Here is an 18,976-nt window from a genome sequence, read left to right on the forward strand (position 1 = left end):
TTAGTCAAAGTCTACACATCCAGAAAATTTTATTGAAATCTGAGAGGGTGCTGCCAGTTTCGATTCGATTTGGCGCGAAATGCGTCTATAGGATAACTTCAATTTATTGAAAAATATGCGTTTTATAAACAAGCACACTACGATAAATATTGGAAAGTATATTGTATTCTAAAGTAATGTAAATATAGGATTATAACTCGATAATCAACACACTAAGAACATAATTAATTAGGTACTGGCTTGCCTGCAGTAGCATGTGTAAACTTCGTTAATAAACCATAATAACAACTAGTTTCAGCTAGGGGGTTGCCAAAATAAACAGTGAATAAAATCACTTCCACGACCACGTTGCCCCAAAAAAAAACGAGATTTGTTTACATTGAATAACCCCTTTCCAGTAGCCAGCCGAAATGGTATTGATTGGCAAGTAGCAAACGCAAACGATTGTCTGCAGTGCATCAGTCCTAGCTGAATTTAGTCACGGGTCACGGTGTGGCGGTGTCCTAGCCTAACTAGCACGCCTACCTTCCTGCCTAGTATCATTGCTGGTACATCGATTTTGCTTATTTAAAAGCCAACCAACCACAAACGGGAAGAACCTATTCCAGGATATCATCAGGCGAACTGTTAAATTATGAACTGGCACTCGCATCGTACGTACGTAGACGTATAAGTGATTTCTCGTCGCAACTATTATAAACTGTACCGGAGCAGACTATGGATGGAAAGGGGCCGGCGCGCAAGGTGGCTCCCCAGCATTGACAGTGCGAGTTATTATCATCGAAGTTATTATTTTCGCGTTCGCGTTGTTATTTTCATGTCTCCAGGCTAGCGAATGGTAAAAGTGCAAACCGGAGGGCGGCGGTGGTGGTATACCTACGAACAGGACGAAGGATATGTCAAGGCAACTAGTCGCGCGCCAGCAGTTGAAGGATATGGACGGAAATCAACTGTGAAGAAGAATTTGTTGTGATCGATGCCGCCGCGTACTTGATGGATTGAAGTATTAGAAAAAGTAAGAGAGCCTTCGGAGCTGACTAAAAGCTATTAGGTGAAGAAATTGAGTGGGTGAATACCTTTTAGCAAATGGAACCGACATCAATGATGCTACATTATGGATTGTACGGATTGCAAGTCAAGTAGTTCAAAAAAACCTTCATCACACGTGGATTAACGATGATGCACATTTGCTGTTTTGGAAGCAGAAGTGATAAAGTATCACCAGGAGTATCGGCTGAGGTTTGTAAAATTTGGTTATACCTTTCTTTAAGTTGCAAAAAAAAAATGCTTTCCGTCCCTAGTGTCTTCTACTAGTAAAATAAGAAATCTCATTGTTTTCTAGTGCTTTGGTTCCAACATATGAGTGGTGACAAGTTCCCGGAAGACATTGAGTTAACAATAAGAATTGTGTCTTCTTACGTATTTAAATTTTTTTTCATTTGATCTATATAGTTCACGGTGTACATTTTCTTCTATGCGCGGACCGTGAACTATGGTTCATGGCTGCCGTTCATGAATATGACAACGGATTTTTTCCGAGTAAGACTAAATTCTGAAAGGATTGCATACTGATGAAATTTGAGTTAACGAGAATCGCTTTAAGTATTAAGCAAAAAAAAACAGACAACTCTGGACATCGAGTATGAAGGTGAAAGTGACCTACACACTTAGTTTTTTCTACCGAGCTCGGCTGTGCAAATCTCGGCAAAATAAGTTTCACTGAGATCTCAGCAAAAGTGACACTTGATTGCTGAGTCTCGGATAATGCTTAGCTGAATCTCAGCAAACAAATGAAATGTTTGCTGAGATCTCAGTGAAACTTTTTTTGCCGAGATTTGCACAGCCGAGCTCGGTAGAAAAAACTAAGTGTGTAGTGAGTAAATGACAATTTTTAAAATGGTTATCTCTGAGACATCATTTCAGATAGGAAAAAACTCTCGAAGTTTTGTGTGCAATAATAAAAGGAAGGCATCGACAAGAGCTTTTCGAATCTGAAGTAATGCTTCAAAGATAACCATTTTGGATATTTTCATTTACTCACTAGGTCACTTTCACCTTAATACTTGATGTCCAGAGATGTCTGTTTTTTGCTTAAATCTTAAGAGAGATTGTAGTGAACTCAAATTTCATCAGTATTCCATCATTTTAGAATTAAATCTTTGTGCTAGTCTTGCTGTTGAATATCAAATGAAAACAATATCACCTTAAGTATCAGAGAAGAGCATGTCAATAGACGAGTGCACGGATGGATTTGAGTTCAGTCACTCGACAAAAAGTGACACAACAGCGGGGCCCTGTTTACTAAAAATGAACACATGAATAATACTCACGTAACATTTGAAACGGGCCTATCAACTTTTGTACAAAAAACTTGTTAAGTCCTCTTCGCGCGAACCGAATACGCCCACGCAAACTAACAACACCATCGGATAGGGGAAATTTTCCCCTTCTCGATAGTACTTCGGTTATGGTGAAAAGGACCTAGCAAGTTGTTTACAAAAGTTGATAGGCCCTTTTCAAATGTTACGCGAGCATTATCCATGTGTTCATTTTTAGTAAACAGGGCCCCGCTGTTGTGTCAATTTTTTTTTAGTAGATGAACAAAAGTTCACCCGTGCACTCGTCTATTGTCACCTAAGCCTGACGATAGAAGCCAAGAAGATGTGTTCAGCATGGGAACCATAGGGCAAAAAGACGACCAAACCTATTTTTCCTATGAACCTCGGTTCGACCCTAATAAAAATTGTATGGTTAATTTGCTTAACGACGTGTTCTGGGTATCATCCAAACCAGTTGTGGAATAGTGCAATGATTTGGGTTATCGTTCGTTTATGGTTATTTTTTATTAGGGGAAGTCCTCGGAAGCCGAATGTGGAAAACATAAAGCTCAGAATGTTGACTCATTGTTGTGCATCATACTCATTGTCATTGTCATGCATTAAGGCCTACTCAGTATACACACAGATAAACAGACATAACACTCGCAAATTGTTCATCGAACAAGCATTTAACGGTCAATTTAAAAGTATAGTAGTTGGTAGTACCGCCACCTGTGGCGCGCATAGTCAATTCCCTTGCGTTTGACGTTTACACACTACCGCCACCTGTTCAGCGTATTACCCACCACAGTGTACTCAACAGATGGCGGTAATGTTTTAGTGACGATGTTTTACAGTGGGAAATATTGAATGTGTTATGTCTGTTTGTCTGTGGTATACACATTGTTTCAAAAATTAAAACTAAAAAAAAATTAAGTTAAAAAATATTCCAAATTCAATACTTATTTGCTTCCAAAATCTACCTGTCAATTATACTCAAACATTTGATTATGGCGACTCTGTAGGACATTTTAGAAGCTTGCCATCCAACATGTACATTTTGAAAGCTTCTTTATATTGAAAACTAAAAGTTCAACTGCATTTAAAAAAATAAAATTTCCATAATATCTGATGAAAAACCATTTCGTACAAGGATTTGATGATGATGATATGCGCGGGGGCCCCCAGAGGGGGGTTCTGCCTGCAAATTTTGTTACGGAGTTGGCTTACAATTCACATGTACTCAAATAGAAGCAATTAAAACAGATTCCAGTAAAAGACTAACAATACAGGAACTTGTTCAAACTTAATAATATCATGAAGATCCAAAAACAAATGGATGGATGGATAGGCAATTCCCTTTTCATTTCCTTGGGACAGTTAAGAATCTCTTTCCAACAACTTGATCAGTCAATTGGTCAGAAAACGAGTGATTCAACAGGAAGATGCCCCAATGAATGGGAAGAAGAGCGCGACTTTTATCCACGAAATGTTAGCAACAGGGAGTTGACATCTTCACTCTCCCCATCCAAATCGCTTCAATTAGGTGCCCTGATGGTCCCTCGTCATCCCGAATTTTTGATATATAGTTATGTCTACAAAAATATGCGAGTCGATTGAAATCTGCCGAAAATAAATAACATAGAAGCGTAAATGCATAGGCGAAGGATAAGACAAAGGAGAGTCAAAGGTGTTGTCACGCATGTTTAAATATCGTTGATCCAGTTACCTATCATATAAATTTGCATTTCATCTAGTTATGATTATTGTCAATAATACTTACGTTTCGATGAAGATGGTGCTACCTATTTTACCTTTTATGTGATACCAAACATCACAGAAGCCAACTTTGAAGCGTAGACCAGGTCCATTAACAATACACTCCTTCCGAGAAGGGACTCTATAATCTTTTTCAGGTTCGCTTTGATATGGTTAGTAATATCAAATAGTGTTACATGCAAACGAAAAAGAGATACAACCAGGATTGGTTTTTATTAAAGTAATAGTTTCATCTGAATACCCAACAAGCCATATCGTATCTCACTCTGAACCTATATTTAGAGTTATTTTGTGATTATATTATTACTTGGATACTCACATAAAATGTTGTGCAAGTACCACAAGTTCAACAACGCCCAACTATGGACAGCTCAATGCTTATCCCATTTATTCTTTGAATCAGCGAACACCAACATGATGCTAAGAAAACCATAATATATAGAGATAAAGCTCAAAAAGTTACAGTTTTAGCTGATAGTACTTTATAAACATCACGGTAACCCATACTGGACCCTGCCAACCCACGGCGCCTGCACGGTAATGTGGGCCATCAGTTTAATAAGAATTTCCCATAGAAAGTCATATGAGGGGTTTATCAATTTCATCCAATATCTTTATTTTCCAATTCGAGATTTTAGCCGGCGCTGGTGGTGTAGTTTTAAGCGTGACTGCTTTATCACCCCAATGAGTCAGGGTTCAATCCCAGCCGAGGTCGGTGGTATTTTTCTGAGGCATAAAAATCTCTGGTCACGTCTTCCTTCGGAAGGGAAGTAAAACCTACAATCAATACGAAACTAACGATTTTAAATTGGCTCACCACTTTAGTAGCCTATTGGTCCCAAGCAAACGATTAACGTACCCTATTCTAGTCCAAATTCTAGTACTACGCAATGTTTGTTTTGATTCGCTATGAAAGTTTGACAGATAACATGAGGGGTTATTGGTTTTTCCTATGTTTCGAGGGGTGAATCGATTAGCTTGGGACCGAAGAGAGTACCAGAGCTGAGCCAAAAAGTTGAGCACGTTATTTCGGGACCTTCTTGTCTTAGAGTTACCTCTATGGTAAAACCGTTGGTGTTGAATGGGTGCAGATTTCAAAAATGTCCAAAAACTAAACAAAACACTCAATGCAATAAGTTATCATGCTGAACGATCATCATCGTCATAGTCTATTGATTTTAATACTATAAGTTCGTCAATTTTCTTGAATGTAAGAACTGATGTCAATATTTACGTTTTATGTGATCATATTGCCCCCGAATTATGATATTCAATTTAGAGTTCGTTTATTCTCTTTGATTCATGTTGCATTGAACATGTAACAATACAAATCAGTAAGAGAAATTGGACACATACATGAAGCATTGGTGCATTTAACCTCAATGTAGACGTCAATACTTCAAAATCAATCTCCGAACATTACTTTTGATGTTCAGCAGACAAAAATAACTCATCCATACATCAGTTAACGATGTCCACAATGACCTTAATTTGTAATTTATCAAAGCTAATTTGCTGAAAAATCATTTACCTCAACTCAACAATTGCTTTGTTGGTTGCTCAGATATGTATATTGGCTGACCAAAGTATAAAATTTTAATTAGAAGTTCAGAACTAAACTTTATGATTTTTTTTATTTGAGCAAGTTGCACACAATTGTAGGTGGTACAAGCATAGAGGTAACTCTAAGACTAGAAGGTCCCGAAATAACGTGCTCAACTTTTTGGCTCAGCTCTGGTACTCTCTTCGGTCCCAAGCTAATCGATTCACCCCTCGAAACATAGGAAAATCCACTAACCCCTCATTTTATCTGTCAAACTTTCATAGCGAATCAAAACAAACATAGTGAAGTACTAGAATTTTGACTACAATGGGGTACGTTAATCGATTTGCATGGGACCAATAGGCTAGTCAAGTAGTGAGCCAATTTAAAATCGTTAGTTTCGTATTGATTGTTGGTACAAGTCCTAGACCATTGTTTGAGAGTATAGTCAACAATCAATACGAAACTAACGATTTTAAATTGGCTCACCACTTTAGTAGCCTATTGGTCCCAAGCAAACGATTAACGTACCCTATTCTAGTTGAAATTCTATTACTACACTATGTTTGTTTTGATTCGCTATGAAAGTTTGACAGATAACATCAGGGGTGTGTGGATTCATGCAGAACATGCAGGGGTGAGTGAAATAGCTTGGGACTGCTTGGGACCGTTGTTCTGGTACTGAGTGAGCCAAAAATAATAATGATTTTCTTCGGGACCCAGTGGTCTTAGAGTTACCTCTATGGTATAGTCCTCTCCAGGCGGGTTCGTATTGGTGAGATTTGCGTGTGTTAGTGAGATGACATTTTTTGTTAGCTGTGAGAAATTTTTTGTTTGCTGTAAGAACTGTCATTCTAAAGTAAAAATAAACAACAAAACGAAAACAAACCCTACGCTTGCACGATAACAGTCAAATACCCTTTTATGAGTAAAATTTAACCCGTTTTTAATAAAAGTGGCTTTACTCATTAATGAGTTCATTATTTTAACAAAAATGAGTTTCTGCTAACAGTAGCAAATAGTTACTACTTAATTGACATAATAAATTATTGATTAATTAGTAATGCCACTTTTATTGACAATGGGTTCACTTTAAATCATAAATGGATGTTTCATTCTTACCGTGCACATGACAGTATACGCTAGTGTGTGTAAAATTATATTATTAGTGTAGTGTTTGTGAGATCCTGCATGGAGAACTCAATTGCCACTTCAATCTAAAGCCCTACAGTAAAAGTATGGACGACTGTCACCACAAAACTGAAAAAAGCTGTTCCAATCGAGTAAAGCGGTGCATTTTGACGGTTCGATTGGAACAACTTTTGACAGACGTCCATACTTTTACTGTAGGGCTTTACTTCAATCCGTTACCGTACACGGAAAAACGACTCTATCCATTAATGACTATTTTTAACCACTTTTAGAACTTGTCGAGCCGTCATAAAGTGGTTAAAATTTATATCAGAAAAGTGCATACAATTTTGACACTTTCCGAGAAAAACGTTCAACACAGGAAGTTTCTGAATTTTATTCATTACTGACTGAAAAATATCTTTGTTTACATTCACGATCAGTGTAAAATGGAAGTCTTAGTTGCAGTTTTGTTTTAGAGCGACGGTTTGTGTTGTTTCTAGGGAACACAGCATAAATATTAGGTAAGTTGGTTGATTAATTTGATTAATGCCTATTAAACTTAATGTTAATACTTTTTTCAGGTTAAATGTGGCATGAACTTCGACTGACCGGAGTCTCGGTATAACGTGTTGTAGATTCCAGTACTACGGTTCACAATAATCGGACATAAAACCAGAAAGAAGTAAGTTGATCCTTTTAGTATTGGAAGTCTTCACCTAATCCCAAGGTCCCGCTTCTGCACAAATCTTGGTATGTGCGAACCTTCCCTGCGAATACCCATTAATCCTCAACTAACACAGTAGCTTCTTCCAGACCAGCAGCAACACAATCTCCTGTAAAGCGGCTGAGATGGACGTCGTACCTGGACGTTTAATAGCCACGGCAACTATCTTATCTACATGGCCTCGAAGAGATGGGCGATATCGCTGGTGCGGTCAACGTTACCATTTGGCAGTCCTTTCGGCAGATGCACTTGCACGCGGAAGAACTACAAGTGCACTACACCAATCGCATAGTTACCACAGATGAGTGTACCCCATTAGGCATAAATACGTTAGGCATATGGACGTTAGGCATACGGACGTTAGGCATAATGGACGTTAGGCATAATGGACGTTAGGCATAATGGACGTTAGGAATAAAATACCTTGCTGCTGTTCAACTCTAGTAACCTGTTTCAAGCATGGTAAACAATGCTTAAATTAGGCTAAGCGTTGAATAAAAGATGATACAACTTATACAAACAAAGTGTATTTAATAACCACAGTTTGGAATCCATTATTTATCATATCATAAGTGACGTAGCTAGATATTTAATTAGATTCAATAATAGTAGCGATAGCGGTTAACCTGGCGATGAAAACTTAGCATAGTTTTGAACTATATCTTGAAATCAATCGCATCTAGAAATAAAAAAAATCACACATTTTTTGTAATATATTCTTAAAAACATATAGCAATTGTCAAAGAAGAAAAGGTTTTCCTCAAAGAACAGCTCATGAAATAAAGAATGGTGAATTCAGTGATTTTTCATTCAATAACAATAAAACTGCTAAGGTTGAATAAAAGATGATGCCAAAGAACAGCTCATAAAATGAAGAATGATGAATTCTGTGGTTTTTCATTCAATAACAAAAAAAACACACCTGCTGCTTCCAGGATTTACTCCCATACTTTTTGATACGATGATTCTGTTTTTGTTGTTTGTTGAATGAAAGTTAGCGGAACTGTCTGCTGATGTGAGGGACCGGTACTTCCATGAACAGTGACGAGTTGCCGAAACAAACAAGGAACTGTGGCAAACGTACCATCTGCAACCCATTACTTTGCCTGTCCAAGACGTCGCAAGTTTTAAGACTCTTTCATTATTGTCACCGATGTCAGCAATCGATAGACGGTCCCCATTATCGTCCGTCTGGAAGAGAAAGAAGAATCAAGGACAGTCCGATGGTACGAGTGGACGCGATGATGTTACCGCGACGAACGCCAGCGACATCGGTGATTTCGGCGATGCCGTCGAAACCGAGAATTCTGCCGGCCCGAGTTCGGTAAAAGTCAAGCTTCCTCCACTGGTGGTGAACCAAGTACCACTCAACACGCTGATTGGCGATTTCTCATCGCTGGGCGTTGCAGCTGAGATTATACCTAACGTCCATTATGCCTAACGCCCATTATGCCTGACGTCAATTATGCCTATCGTCCATTATGCCTATCGTCCGTATGCCTAACGTCCGTATGCCTAACGTCCATATGCCTAACGACCGTATGCCTAACGTCGTGTACCCACCACAGATGCATCCATCGGAACGAATCACCATCAGAAGCACAATTGATATGCCAGGCATATGTGTTCCGAGCTACTTCTTCGGCCTCATTTGTACTTGATACTGGTTAATCAGGTTCACCCATAAGGATAAACCTAGTTTAGGGTTTAAGTAAAGGCGAAGAAATTGACCTAAAATTAAGGATATTGAAAATAAAATACAATAATTTAAAATCATTCGGATGTATACAATTTAACCACTTTTGAGAAAAACGTCTTTATTCATTAATGATTAAAATTTAACCAGTTTCGAGAACAACGCGTTTATTCATCCAATGAATAAACAGCGTTTATTCATTTTATGAATATGTGCGGGTTTTCTCGAAACTGTTTAAACTTTAAACATTAATGCATACTTTTTTCTTAGCGTGTATTGACCAAGCCTATGATTGAACCATAGAGGTAACTCTAAGACCAGAAGGTCCCGAAGAAACGCGTTCAACTTTTTGGCTCAGCTCTAGTACTCTCTTCGGTACCCAAGCTAATCGATGCACTCCTCGAAATATAGGAAAATCCACGAACCCCCAATTTTATCTGTCAAACTTTCATAGCGAATCAAAACAAACATAGTGTAATACTAGAATTTTGACTAGAATGGGGCACGTTAATCGATTTGTTTGGGACCAATAGGCTAGTCAAGTAGTGAGCCAATTTAAAATCGTTAGTTGCCATCGGTTGATTGAACTCCCGACCATCTGCTCATACACACTTAGAAATAACTAATTTCACACGTGACGGAATCCATTTTTGACATAAAAGATGAGACGTCAACAAATATGTCATGTAATATTAAGTGCTCCGAGACTGAAAAGTTCGTTGCTCGACGAAAAGTACGTTTGATTGACCTATATTTCAGTAATGACTCAATTTTATGTCAAAATTGACGCTCGTATATGTCACTCTCAGATCACATAAATTTACATGAATTTTTCCAAGTATGTATGAAAATTGAGGTGAATCGCTGTGGAAACCTTATTTATGATTGATACAAATATCACCATGAAATTTAAAGCGCACAAATATCAACTCTCACAAAAGATACAACAACGAAACTGAAACTCCGCGTATGCTGCAGTACAGCAAACAAGGAGTTCCAATTTCATGAGCATTGTTGTAACAATGTTCAAGATTTGTGCTCTGGAAAACTTGAAGTGATAGGACATATCAGCCATCATAACGGCCATTTGTGGACTCTTCAGGGAATCACCTTAAAATACAAAAAAAACTATGCTCAGCCTTTGCCTCAAATTCGGCCCTGAATAGAAGGCGTTGTTATGTATCTTAATCGTACAGAAAATTACTTTTTCCCGAACAAACTTGAGTCATTTTATATCATACATTTTATTGTTTTCTATTGTTGAAAATTCATACTATATGGGACGTATTGTAGATTAATTGTAATAACAATATAATCTAATCTAATCTAATACAAACACAGTCAGTACGAGAAAGCATCCTGGAAAATGATTAGGTTAGATGACGCCTAATCATTTTTCTTGTCAATATTGATGTTGGCAGCATATCTGAGATATGATACACACATCTAAACGGCCAGGCCTACTGCGTTGCATTTGCCGCAAAGATGATTCTTTGGAATGATTCGTGTTTAAATAAAAACATTCAAACAACAACGCATTTATAGAGTAACATTTGAAAAGGGCCTATGTCCAAAACGTAAACAAACCAGAAAATGAATTTTAAATTTTTCCACCACTATTCAATTCATATTTAAGAAAATTGAAGTAACTGCATCTCAGTATACCACCTCCAAAATATGCGGAAAGCTTTCAAAAATATATGAAAATGGATAACAATTTAATTTCATAAATTAATAAGCCTTTTTGTGAGTCTTTCAATGGATAGACCCATTTTTTTTAGCCGATGTGCTTGTCATCACGAATGGTACGCCCTTTGCTAAGCCTTTTCGCAACGTCAAATAAATTCAAAACAAATCATCGGCCCTGCCTCAACCAGTAGGGCCTAGCTTTGGTTTGAAAATTTTCAATCATCGGCCCTTCTACGACAATAGGCTTATCAATAAAATGAAATAAATGAATGGTTGGCCGTTTTTGTATGCGGGCCTATTAATGAATCGAAAAATTTCGTTGATCGGCCGTTTCGAAAATTGAGTTATTTTTAATGATTTTTCTCGATTATGCGGAATTTTCCTACACGATTAGTGGCTATCAAACGGTGCTAAAGAATGGTATCAAAACCCGATTTGTTTACGTTTTGGACATAGGCCCACTTCAAATGTTACTCGAGATTTCTTGAATCCTTAGGGGTGGAAGGATGCCTGGACATACCAAACGGTGGAAAGTAACGATTTTAAATTGGCTCACTACTTGACTAGCCTATTGGTCCCAAGCAAACGATTAACGTACCCAATTCTAGTACTACACAATTTTGTTTTGATTCGCTATGAATGTTTGACAGATAAAATGAGGGGTTCGTAGATTTTCCTATGTTTCGAGGGGTGAATCGATTAGCTTGGGACCGAAGAGAGTACCAGAGCTAAGCCAAAAAGTTGAGCACGTCTCTTCTGGACCTTCTAGTCTTAGAGTTACCTCTATGGACATACCGTACCAAATGCTCCGAGTTATATAAATGTAAGTCAATATATAATATGTCATGTAATAAATGGTATGTAAAATGGATAATAACGGAAATAATATGAACCATATCAATCCAATATATCCAGTAATCCTGTCCAGTTGATTGTAAGCTTCTGGTATAAAACAATGCAAAACCGAAAATACCTAACTTCCAATGGAACCAAAAAAAAACTTCCAATGGAATACCGGTCATAAATGCACTTGGAAAAAAACCTTCTTTCGGCCATAAAAACAAAAACTATTCTTCAGAAACCTTATCGATTTTCAAAACTGGCAAATCATCGTCAGATAAAATTTGAAAAACCGCGACAAAACATAATTATACGAGCAATTTGACAGCTTAATTTTTTTCGCGTTCGTTTTGAAGCAGAGCACACTTCGATCCATCGTAGATCTATTGTAATAACAATATATTAAATTTACTTGTATGATATACATACAGTCATATCGACTGTTGGCAATAGATATTGTTGTTGTATTTTATTCTATGGTATTTTTTTCCTATTATACAGTCAAAAATTAGCTGTATTAGGCAAATTTTGCCGGTATAAACCTTATCTGCAGCTAAAGTTGTTAGTTGGGATCGATCAAATTAGGTTGTTTAAATATTTTTATTTGAAATCTAGTCATTTCGCAGAATCATCTTTGCGTCATGTCTCAGATATTCTGCAAACATCAATATTGACAAGAAAAAATGATAAGGCGTCATCTAACCGAATTATTTTACAGATTAGATTTTAGATTAGATGAATCGAATTAGGTTCTAGTTGCAATTTTTTTTTTCATAACAATCGGAGTCGGAGTTGCTACTGTTTCTTCAACTCTGACCAGCATGGTTTCATGGCTGGTCGCTCCACTGCCACTAACTTGCTGTGCCTAACTTCCTACATCTCTAACAGTATGTCGGATCATGCTCAGACGGATGTACTGACTTATCTGCAGCCTTCGATAAATTGAATCACCGCATATCCATCGCAAAACTGGACAGGCTTGGTATCCACGGCTGCCTTTTGCTATGGTTTCAGTCGTACCTCATTGGTGATCACGAGTCCCGTATGTTCGCTGCCACGTCCGGCATACCCCAGGGTAGTCACCTGGGACCGCTTATTTTCCTGATTAACTCCAACGACGTGAATGTGGCTATTGAGGGACCACGATTATCTTACGCAGATGACCTTAAACCAACCGGTGGAAACTAACGATTTTAAATTGGCTCACTACTTGACTAGCATATTGGTCTCAAGCAAATCGATTAACGTACCCCATTCTAGTGGAAATTCTAGTACTACACTATGTTTGTTTTGATTCGCTATGAAAGTTTGACAGATAAAATGAGGGGCTAATAAGCTATTTACGTGACGTCTTGATGACCGTTCCTGGCGGGCCGCTCGAACGTGCTCGAGGCATTGTTATTGTTTACGTCTGATGTTGTTTTGATTTTGGTCGTGGTATGTCAACAAATCAGCCCGCTGGTAAACGTCAAAATAGGTAAACAGAAAAAAAAACAGCTGATTCGAAACGTCTCGTAAAATGCCTTATAGATTTTCCTATGTTTCGAGGGGTGCATCGATTATCTTGGGACCGAAGATAGTACCAGAGCTGAGCCAAAAAGTTGAGCACGTTGCTTCGGGACCTACTAGTCTTAAGTTACCTCTAGGCTGAAACTCTTTCTTGGAATTCACTCAATTGTAGACTGTTGCTTCCTTCAACGTCAGTTGAATGCTTTTGGTGATTGGTGTATTCTGAATCATATGGAGGTTAACCCGTCGAAATGCTCGGTTATCTCTTTTTCGCGCAAGAAAGAGACTATTATCATAGAGGTAACTCTAAGACTAGTAGGTCCCGAAGAAACGTGCTAAACTTTTTGGCTCAGCTCTGGTACTATCTTCGGTCCCAAACTAATCGATTCACCCCTCGAAACATAGGAAAATCCACGAACCCCTCATTTTATCTGTCAAACTTTCATAGCGAATCAAAACAAACATAGTGTAGTACTAGAATTTCGACTAGAATGGGATACGTTAAACCATAGAGGTAACTCTAAGACCACTGGGTCCCGAAGAAAATCATTATTATTTTTGGCTCACTCAGTACCAGAACAACGGTCCCAAGCAGTCCCAAGCTATTTCACTCACCCCTGCATGTTCTGCATGAATCCACACACCCCTGATGTTATCTGTCAAACTTTCATAGCGAATCAAAACAAACATAGTGTAGTAATAGAATTTCAACTAGAATAGGGTACGTTAATCGTTTGCTTGGGACCAATAGGCTACTAAAGTGGTGAGCCAATTTAAAATCGTTAGTTTCGTATTGATTGTTGGTTAAACGATTTGCTTGGGACCAATAGGCTAGTCGAGTAGTGAGCCAATTTAAAATCGTTAGTTTCCACCGGTTGCTATTATGTTCAAGTATGTTTTGTTAGGCACTGAGCGCGTCAGCCATATTAAGGACCTAGATGTGATTATGGATACACAACTCTCTTTCAAGCAGCACATCTCGTATGCCGTTGATAAAGCTTCCAGAGTTCTAGGGTTTATCTTCAGGATTACCAAAGCCTTCACGGATATCTAATGCCTTAAATCGTTGTACCAACCGGTGGCAACTAACGATTTCAAATTGGCTCACTACTTGACTAGCCTATTGGTCCCAAGCAAATCGATTAACGTACCCCATTCTAGTCAAAATTCTAGCACTACACTATGTTTGTTTTGATTTGCTATGAAAGTATGACAGTTAAAATAAGGGGTTCGCAAATTTTCCTATGTTTCGAGGGGTGCATCGATTAGCTTGGGACCGAAGAGAGTACCAGAGCTGAGCCAAAAAGTTGAGCACGTTTCTTCGGGACCTTCTGGTCTTAGAGTTACCTCTATGGTTGTACTGCTCCTTGTCTTGCTCCAAATTAGAATACTGTTCGGTTGTCTGGACTCCTCACTACAAGAAAGGTGTCGAAAGAGTTGAGTCTGTTCAGCGACGATTCCTGAGATATGCGCTACGTAAACTGCCGTGGACGGATCCCTTCCGATTGCCTAGCTACGAAAGTCGTTTGCAACTGATCCATCTGGAGCCCCTGTCGGTCCGAAGTGATACAGCAAGGGCATTGCTAATTGCAGATATTTTGCAAGGACGCACCGATTGCCCTGTTCTCCTTGAGCTTATTGACATCAATGTTCAACACAGAACAAATAATTCAGCCTGCCCATACAGCGAACTAATTATGTTCAGCGCAATCGATGGTTTACAGAGACTCTTCAATAGAGTCTCCGCACTATTTGACTTTGACCTGACTCGCCAGCTGCTTCGCCGGAGGTTTAGTTCGTTTTTTCTAAGGCCAGTGACAAGGCCTATACCAACAGCAGCGGTTGACAGTAGGCAGCATGTCCCGGGCTCAAATCGTTTATTTTGCTGTGCTGGGCCCGCTGTCACGGTATAACATGTTGCCTGCCACTGGGCTGTTTTTTCTAGATCAGTTACATCAAGTTACATCATCGGGGCGAATAATGCCTGCGGATGTTTAGTCATAAATAAATAAATAAATAAATAATAACTCAGACTCCGATTCCTTATGCTAAAAAATCCGCCGACTCCGACTCCACAGCCCTGCTGGTCACCCTAAATTTTACATATTGCTCTATGTTATCATTACAGCATTCTGCATCCTCGTCACCCAACAAAGATGACACAAACCTGTACGAAAATGATCGTCACTGCACTGATATCCTATTTATAGCGGTCAAGGCAGCGTTTATTCTAATTTTGGTATGTATGCCATCTGTTGATACTCATAATTCAATTTTCATTAGATAATTCCCAAAACCAAAAACGCTAACTTTATTGAAATAACCCATCAAAAAGTCAACTGCAATTATTGGTCATTTACAACACGCTGGCATTCACCACCCAAACCATTGTCACAAACGCTCACCGTGACCAATGAATGAATCCAACGCCGGCATGCATTATTAATGGCTATTCACATGGGTAGAACTAATCTGTGTCTCCGTGCTCTAATTTTCCTCCCTTACTCCGTTCCCAAATGCACGACTGACATGGCATGGCCTACATCTAATTTCTCCCCGGTCCGGTTTCCGGCGGGGTACCACGCTACAGTTGGTACTCATTATCTACTGTATGGCATTTGGTGATATCTATCGCATAATAAATGGCTACGATGACTGTGCCAACGTATGTGGACGGGACAACAAACCGGATAAGGATCTATCGTGCAAGGTAAGTTATAAGTTCAGAGTATGGTACAATTTGGTTGATATGTAGGATATACCAACAACTTGTACGATTCAAAGCTGTCATATTTAGGTGGGTAGCACAGATGGATCCTAGTGTGGCAGGTTCATAAAAATGTGTTCCGATGGTAGATTATGTGACCTAATTGAGGTCTATAGGGAAATCGATTTTACCGTATAAATCCATAACCTGATGCACGTTTGTAATGAACGAGGATTACTCCGTGGAATTCAAGTAGGGGTAGGTACACAAGGCTTGGTCATATATTATAGTAATGACCCGGTTTAGTCAGCCCCTGCACGCATCAGATTTTAATCTTTCAATAGTTTCAGGTTTCAGATAACCTTAATTCCACATCATTCAAGGTGGATGTTTAAGGTGCATTTAGACCACTGAGAAAGCGCATGGGTTTCGTAGAACATTAGAAAAGATTTTCAAAAAGCTGCTACCAAAATATACAGTAATCGGATCATTACTGTAAATTGAACATAATATATAGGAAAACGTCACTGCCGCTATTTCAAGATTATGTTGAAGATCTTTGGGGGTGAAATTATCTCGATTTCCCTGGCCATAGAGTATCAGTGTGATTGTCGCACACAACATATAAAACCGTGCAACGGCTCTCAAACAACAAGCACGAAAATGCTATAAGAACATTCATTTGAGAGCAGGCTTAATTTCCCATATGGACGTAGAGCAAGAATCTACTGGGAGAGATTAAAAACAAGTGTAGTGCAGGGATACCTACCTGCAATGAAAGCATCAAATTCTTACACCATCATGAACCTGCATTACAATCCAAAGTCGATCAGTTTTAATAATTTCTACATTGCAGGGCACAGATCGCACCGAACAGAAGTACCTATTGGTGGAGACGTCCGGCATCTCAACCGATCTGCACCGGCAGTGCGTTTCAAAATGTGAAGACGTCGAAGGATAGTAAGACAGTCGTCACTAACTTCACTGGATCCGAATAACCCAGCTTCACTTTCTTTCTGCACAGTAAACCATTCCTGAATCGGTGCATACGCAAGGAAAATCCTACCAATGATGTGGCTACCCGTACCGGGTTGCGAAACTTCTTCCAGGAAGTATCGGAGGACATTGAATCGTGCTACATGGAAATGCTGTGGCTCTGTGCAGTAGCATTCGCCTTCTCCCTGCTGACACTGGTGCTGCTGCGGTTCCTACCTGGATTTATCGTGTGGTTTGTGCTGCTGGCCGTAATAGTCGTGTGTACCGTGGGAACCATCTGGCTCTGGGTCAAGTGGGACTGGGAAAAGCAGAACATGCCCGATCAAGCTGGCGAGGGAGCAAAAATGAGAACCAACAATTACCTGTACTACGCAATCGCCGCAACGATTGCCACCGTTATCGTGTACTTGATCATACTGGTGATGAGGAAAAGGATTCGGCTGGTGGTGCAACTGTTTCGCGAAGCGGGGAAGGCCATTTCCAATATGCCTTTCCTACTGCTCGAGCCTATATTGGTAAGACAAGGAAAACGTTTATTTTTGGTACAATTTTTAATCAAACTTTAACTTTCAGACCTTTATATCTATTGCGGTGGTAATTGCTTTGTATGTGTACTTTACCATGTGGGTCGAAAGCTCGGGGATGCTAAAAGTGGAGAACAATCAAAGTGCAAAATATGTTAAGGACTCGACGATGCTCTTCACCCGATGGTACAATCTGCTGGCGTTCTTCTGGTTTTGTCAATTCATCATCGGATGCCAGCACATGGTCATTGCCGGAGCGGTAGCCTGTTGGTTCTTCACGCGGAATAAGTCGAAACTGGGAAGTCCAATTCTGAAGAGTTTTGCCAACTTGCTGCGGTATCACATGGGAACGGTGGCACTGGGATCGTTCATAATAGCGTTGGTGCAGTTCTTAAGAGCAACATTGAAACTATTGATGGTGAGTGTCTTCGTACATTTCTGGCTGAATGTGTTAATTCAAACCTATGAAATCATTGTAGTACTACGTTCGGGATCGCCAAAATAAAGTGACCAACTGTATCTTCGAGTGCTGCCAATGTTGCTTGAGCTGTTTCGAAAAGTTTCTCCAATACCTAACCCGAAACGCCTACATCATGACTGCAATGCACGGCGATTCCTTCTGTAGGGCAGGAAAAAATGCCTTCCGACTGTTGACCAACAATGCACTGCGAGTTTTTGCGATCAACTCGGTTGGAGACTTTGTACTGATCCTCGCCAAGGTATTTGTAGTGGTCGTCACTTGTCTCGTCGGAATGGAGCTTATACAGAAGAAAACCGGACTGCATCACCCTTACGTTCCGATAATCTTAGTGGGCATCTTTGCTTACCTAGTGGCGCATTGTTTCATGACGGTATATGAGGTAATTGCAGCATAATACATTCCATTCGTAATCTTGACTCTAATGAAATTTACTCGAATCCGCCAGATGACTGTCGACACCATATTTCTGTGTTTCTGTGAGGATTGCGAGTCGAACGATGGCATCAGCAGGCCGTACTACATGTCCCGCGGATTGATGGAATTTGTGCAGGATTCGAAAAAGGCCCTCGCGGTGCACGATTTGCGCACGGCAAGCACGCTCAAGGACGGCAAGGCGTGGACCAGCGAAGGATCTGGCGCGAAAAAGAGATTATCGAAAACAATTTCGGAAACCGTTGACTGATCAGATTAAGCTTAGTTCGTAATGAATGAAAATGATGGCCTTTCCTCCAGAGAGGCACTAGCGCATTCCAAGTAAGGAATACATTTTACTCTTGTGTGATGTGTGATGCTTTTTTTTTTATTTTGAATGAGTCTTCAATAAAGATGGCACAAATTTTAAACTTTGTATTGTTTGTTCAAAGAAACAACATCCTTTGCATATTTAATGGCAGATATAACAAACCGCAGAAGTAGAAAAATCAATCTTACCTTACTTGAACTCCCCTAGATATAGGCTCAACAGTGACACATTTTAGCTAATTATTGAATGTCCTCCTTATTCTTTGAAATGGTTGCTGGTTTGAGAACATCGAAC

General features: G+C 39.4%; 1 protein-coding gene across 1 annotated transcript; it reads left to right on the forward strand.

Annotated features, from left to right (window-relative positions):
* The first annotated feature begins 1,076 nt into the window (after nt 1-1,076).
* Nucleotides 1,077-18,683, forward strand: LOC135717145 (choline transporter-like protein 1). Its single transcript, XM_065239102.1, has 8 exons — nt 1,077-1,239; nt 15,361-15,471; nt 15,823-15,942; nt 16,796-16,899; nt 16,964-17,450; nt 17,509-17,877; nt 17,939-18,319; nt 18,386-18,683. Exons 1-8 carry the CDS (start codon nt 1,177-1,179, stop codon nt 18,620-18,622), a joined length of 1,872 nt encoding a protein of 623 aa, XP_065095174.1. The 5' UTR covers nt 1,077-1,176; the 3' UTR covers nt 18,623-18,683.
* Nucleotides 18,684-18,976: the final 293 nt, after the last annotated feature.

The sequence above is a fragment of the Ochlerotatus camptorhynchus genome, unplaced genomic scaffold, assembly GCF_037179485.1.
Source record: "Ochlerotatus camptorhynchus isolate MF236.1 unplaced genomic scaffold, CSIRO-AGI_Acam_v1.1 ptg000006l, whole genome shotgun sequence".
Taxonomy (NCBI): domain Eukaryota; kingdom Metazoa; phylum Arthropoda; class Insecta; order Diptera; family Culicidae; genus Ochlerotatus; species Ochlerotatus camptorhynchus.

What these genes read in the sequence shown, in the direction of transcription:
- LOC135717145 (XM_065239102.1), top strand. Translation starts at nt 1,177, where the DNA reads ATGATGCACATTTGCTGTTTTGGAAGCAGAAGTGATAAAGTATCACCA. An exon ending in ATAAGGATCTATCGTGCAAG is followed by an intron (nt 15,943 to 16,795) that starts GTAAGTTATAAG and finishes TCTACATTGCAG; the next exon opens with GGCACAGATCGCACCGAACA. An exon ending in GTTTCATGACGGTATATGAG is followed by an intron (nt 18,320 to 18,385) that starts GTAATTGCAGCA and finishes CGAATCCGCCAG; the next exon opens with ATGACTGTCGACACCATATT.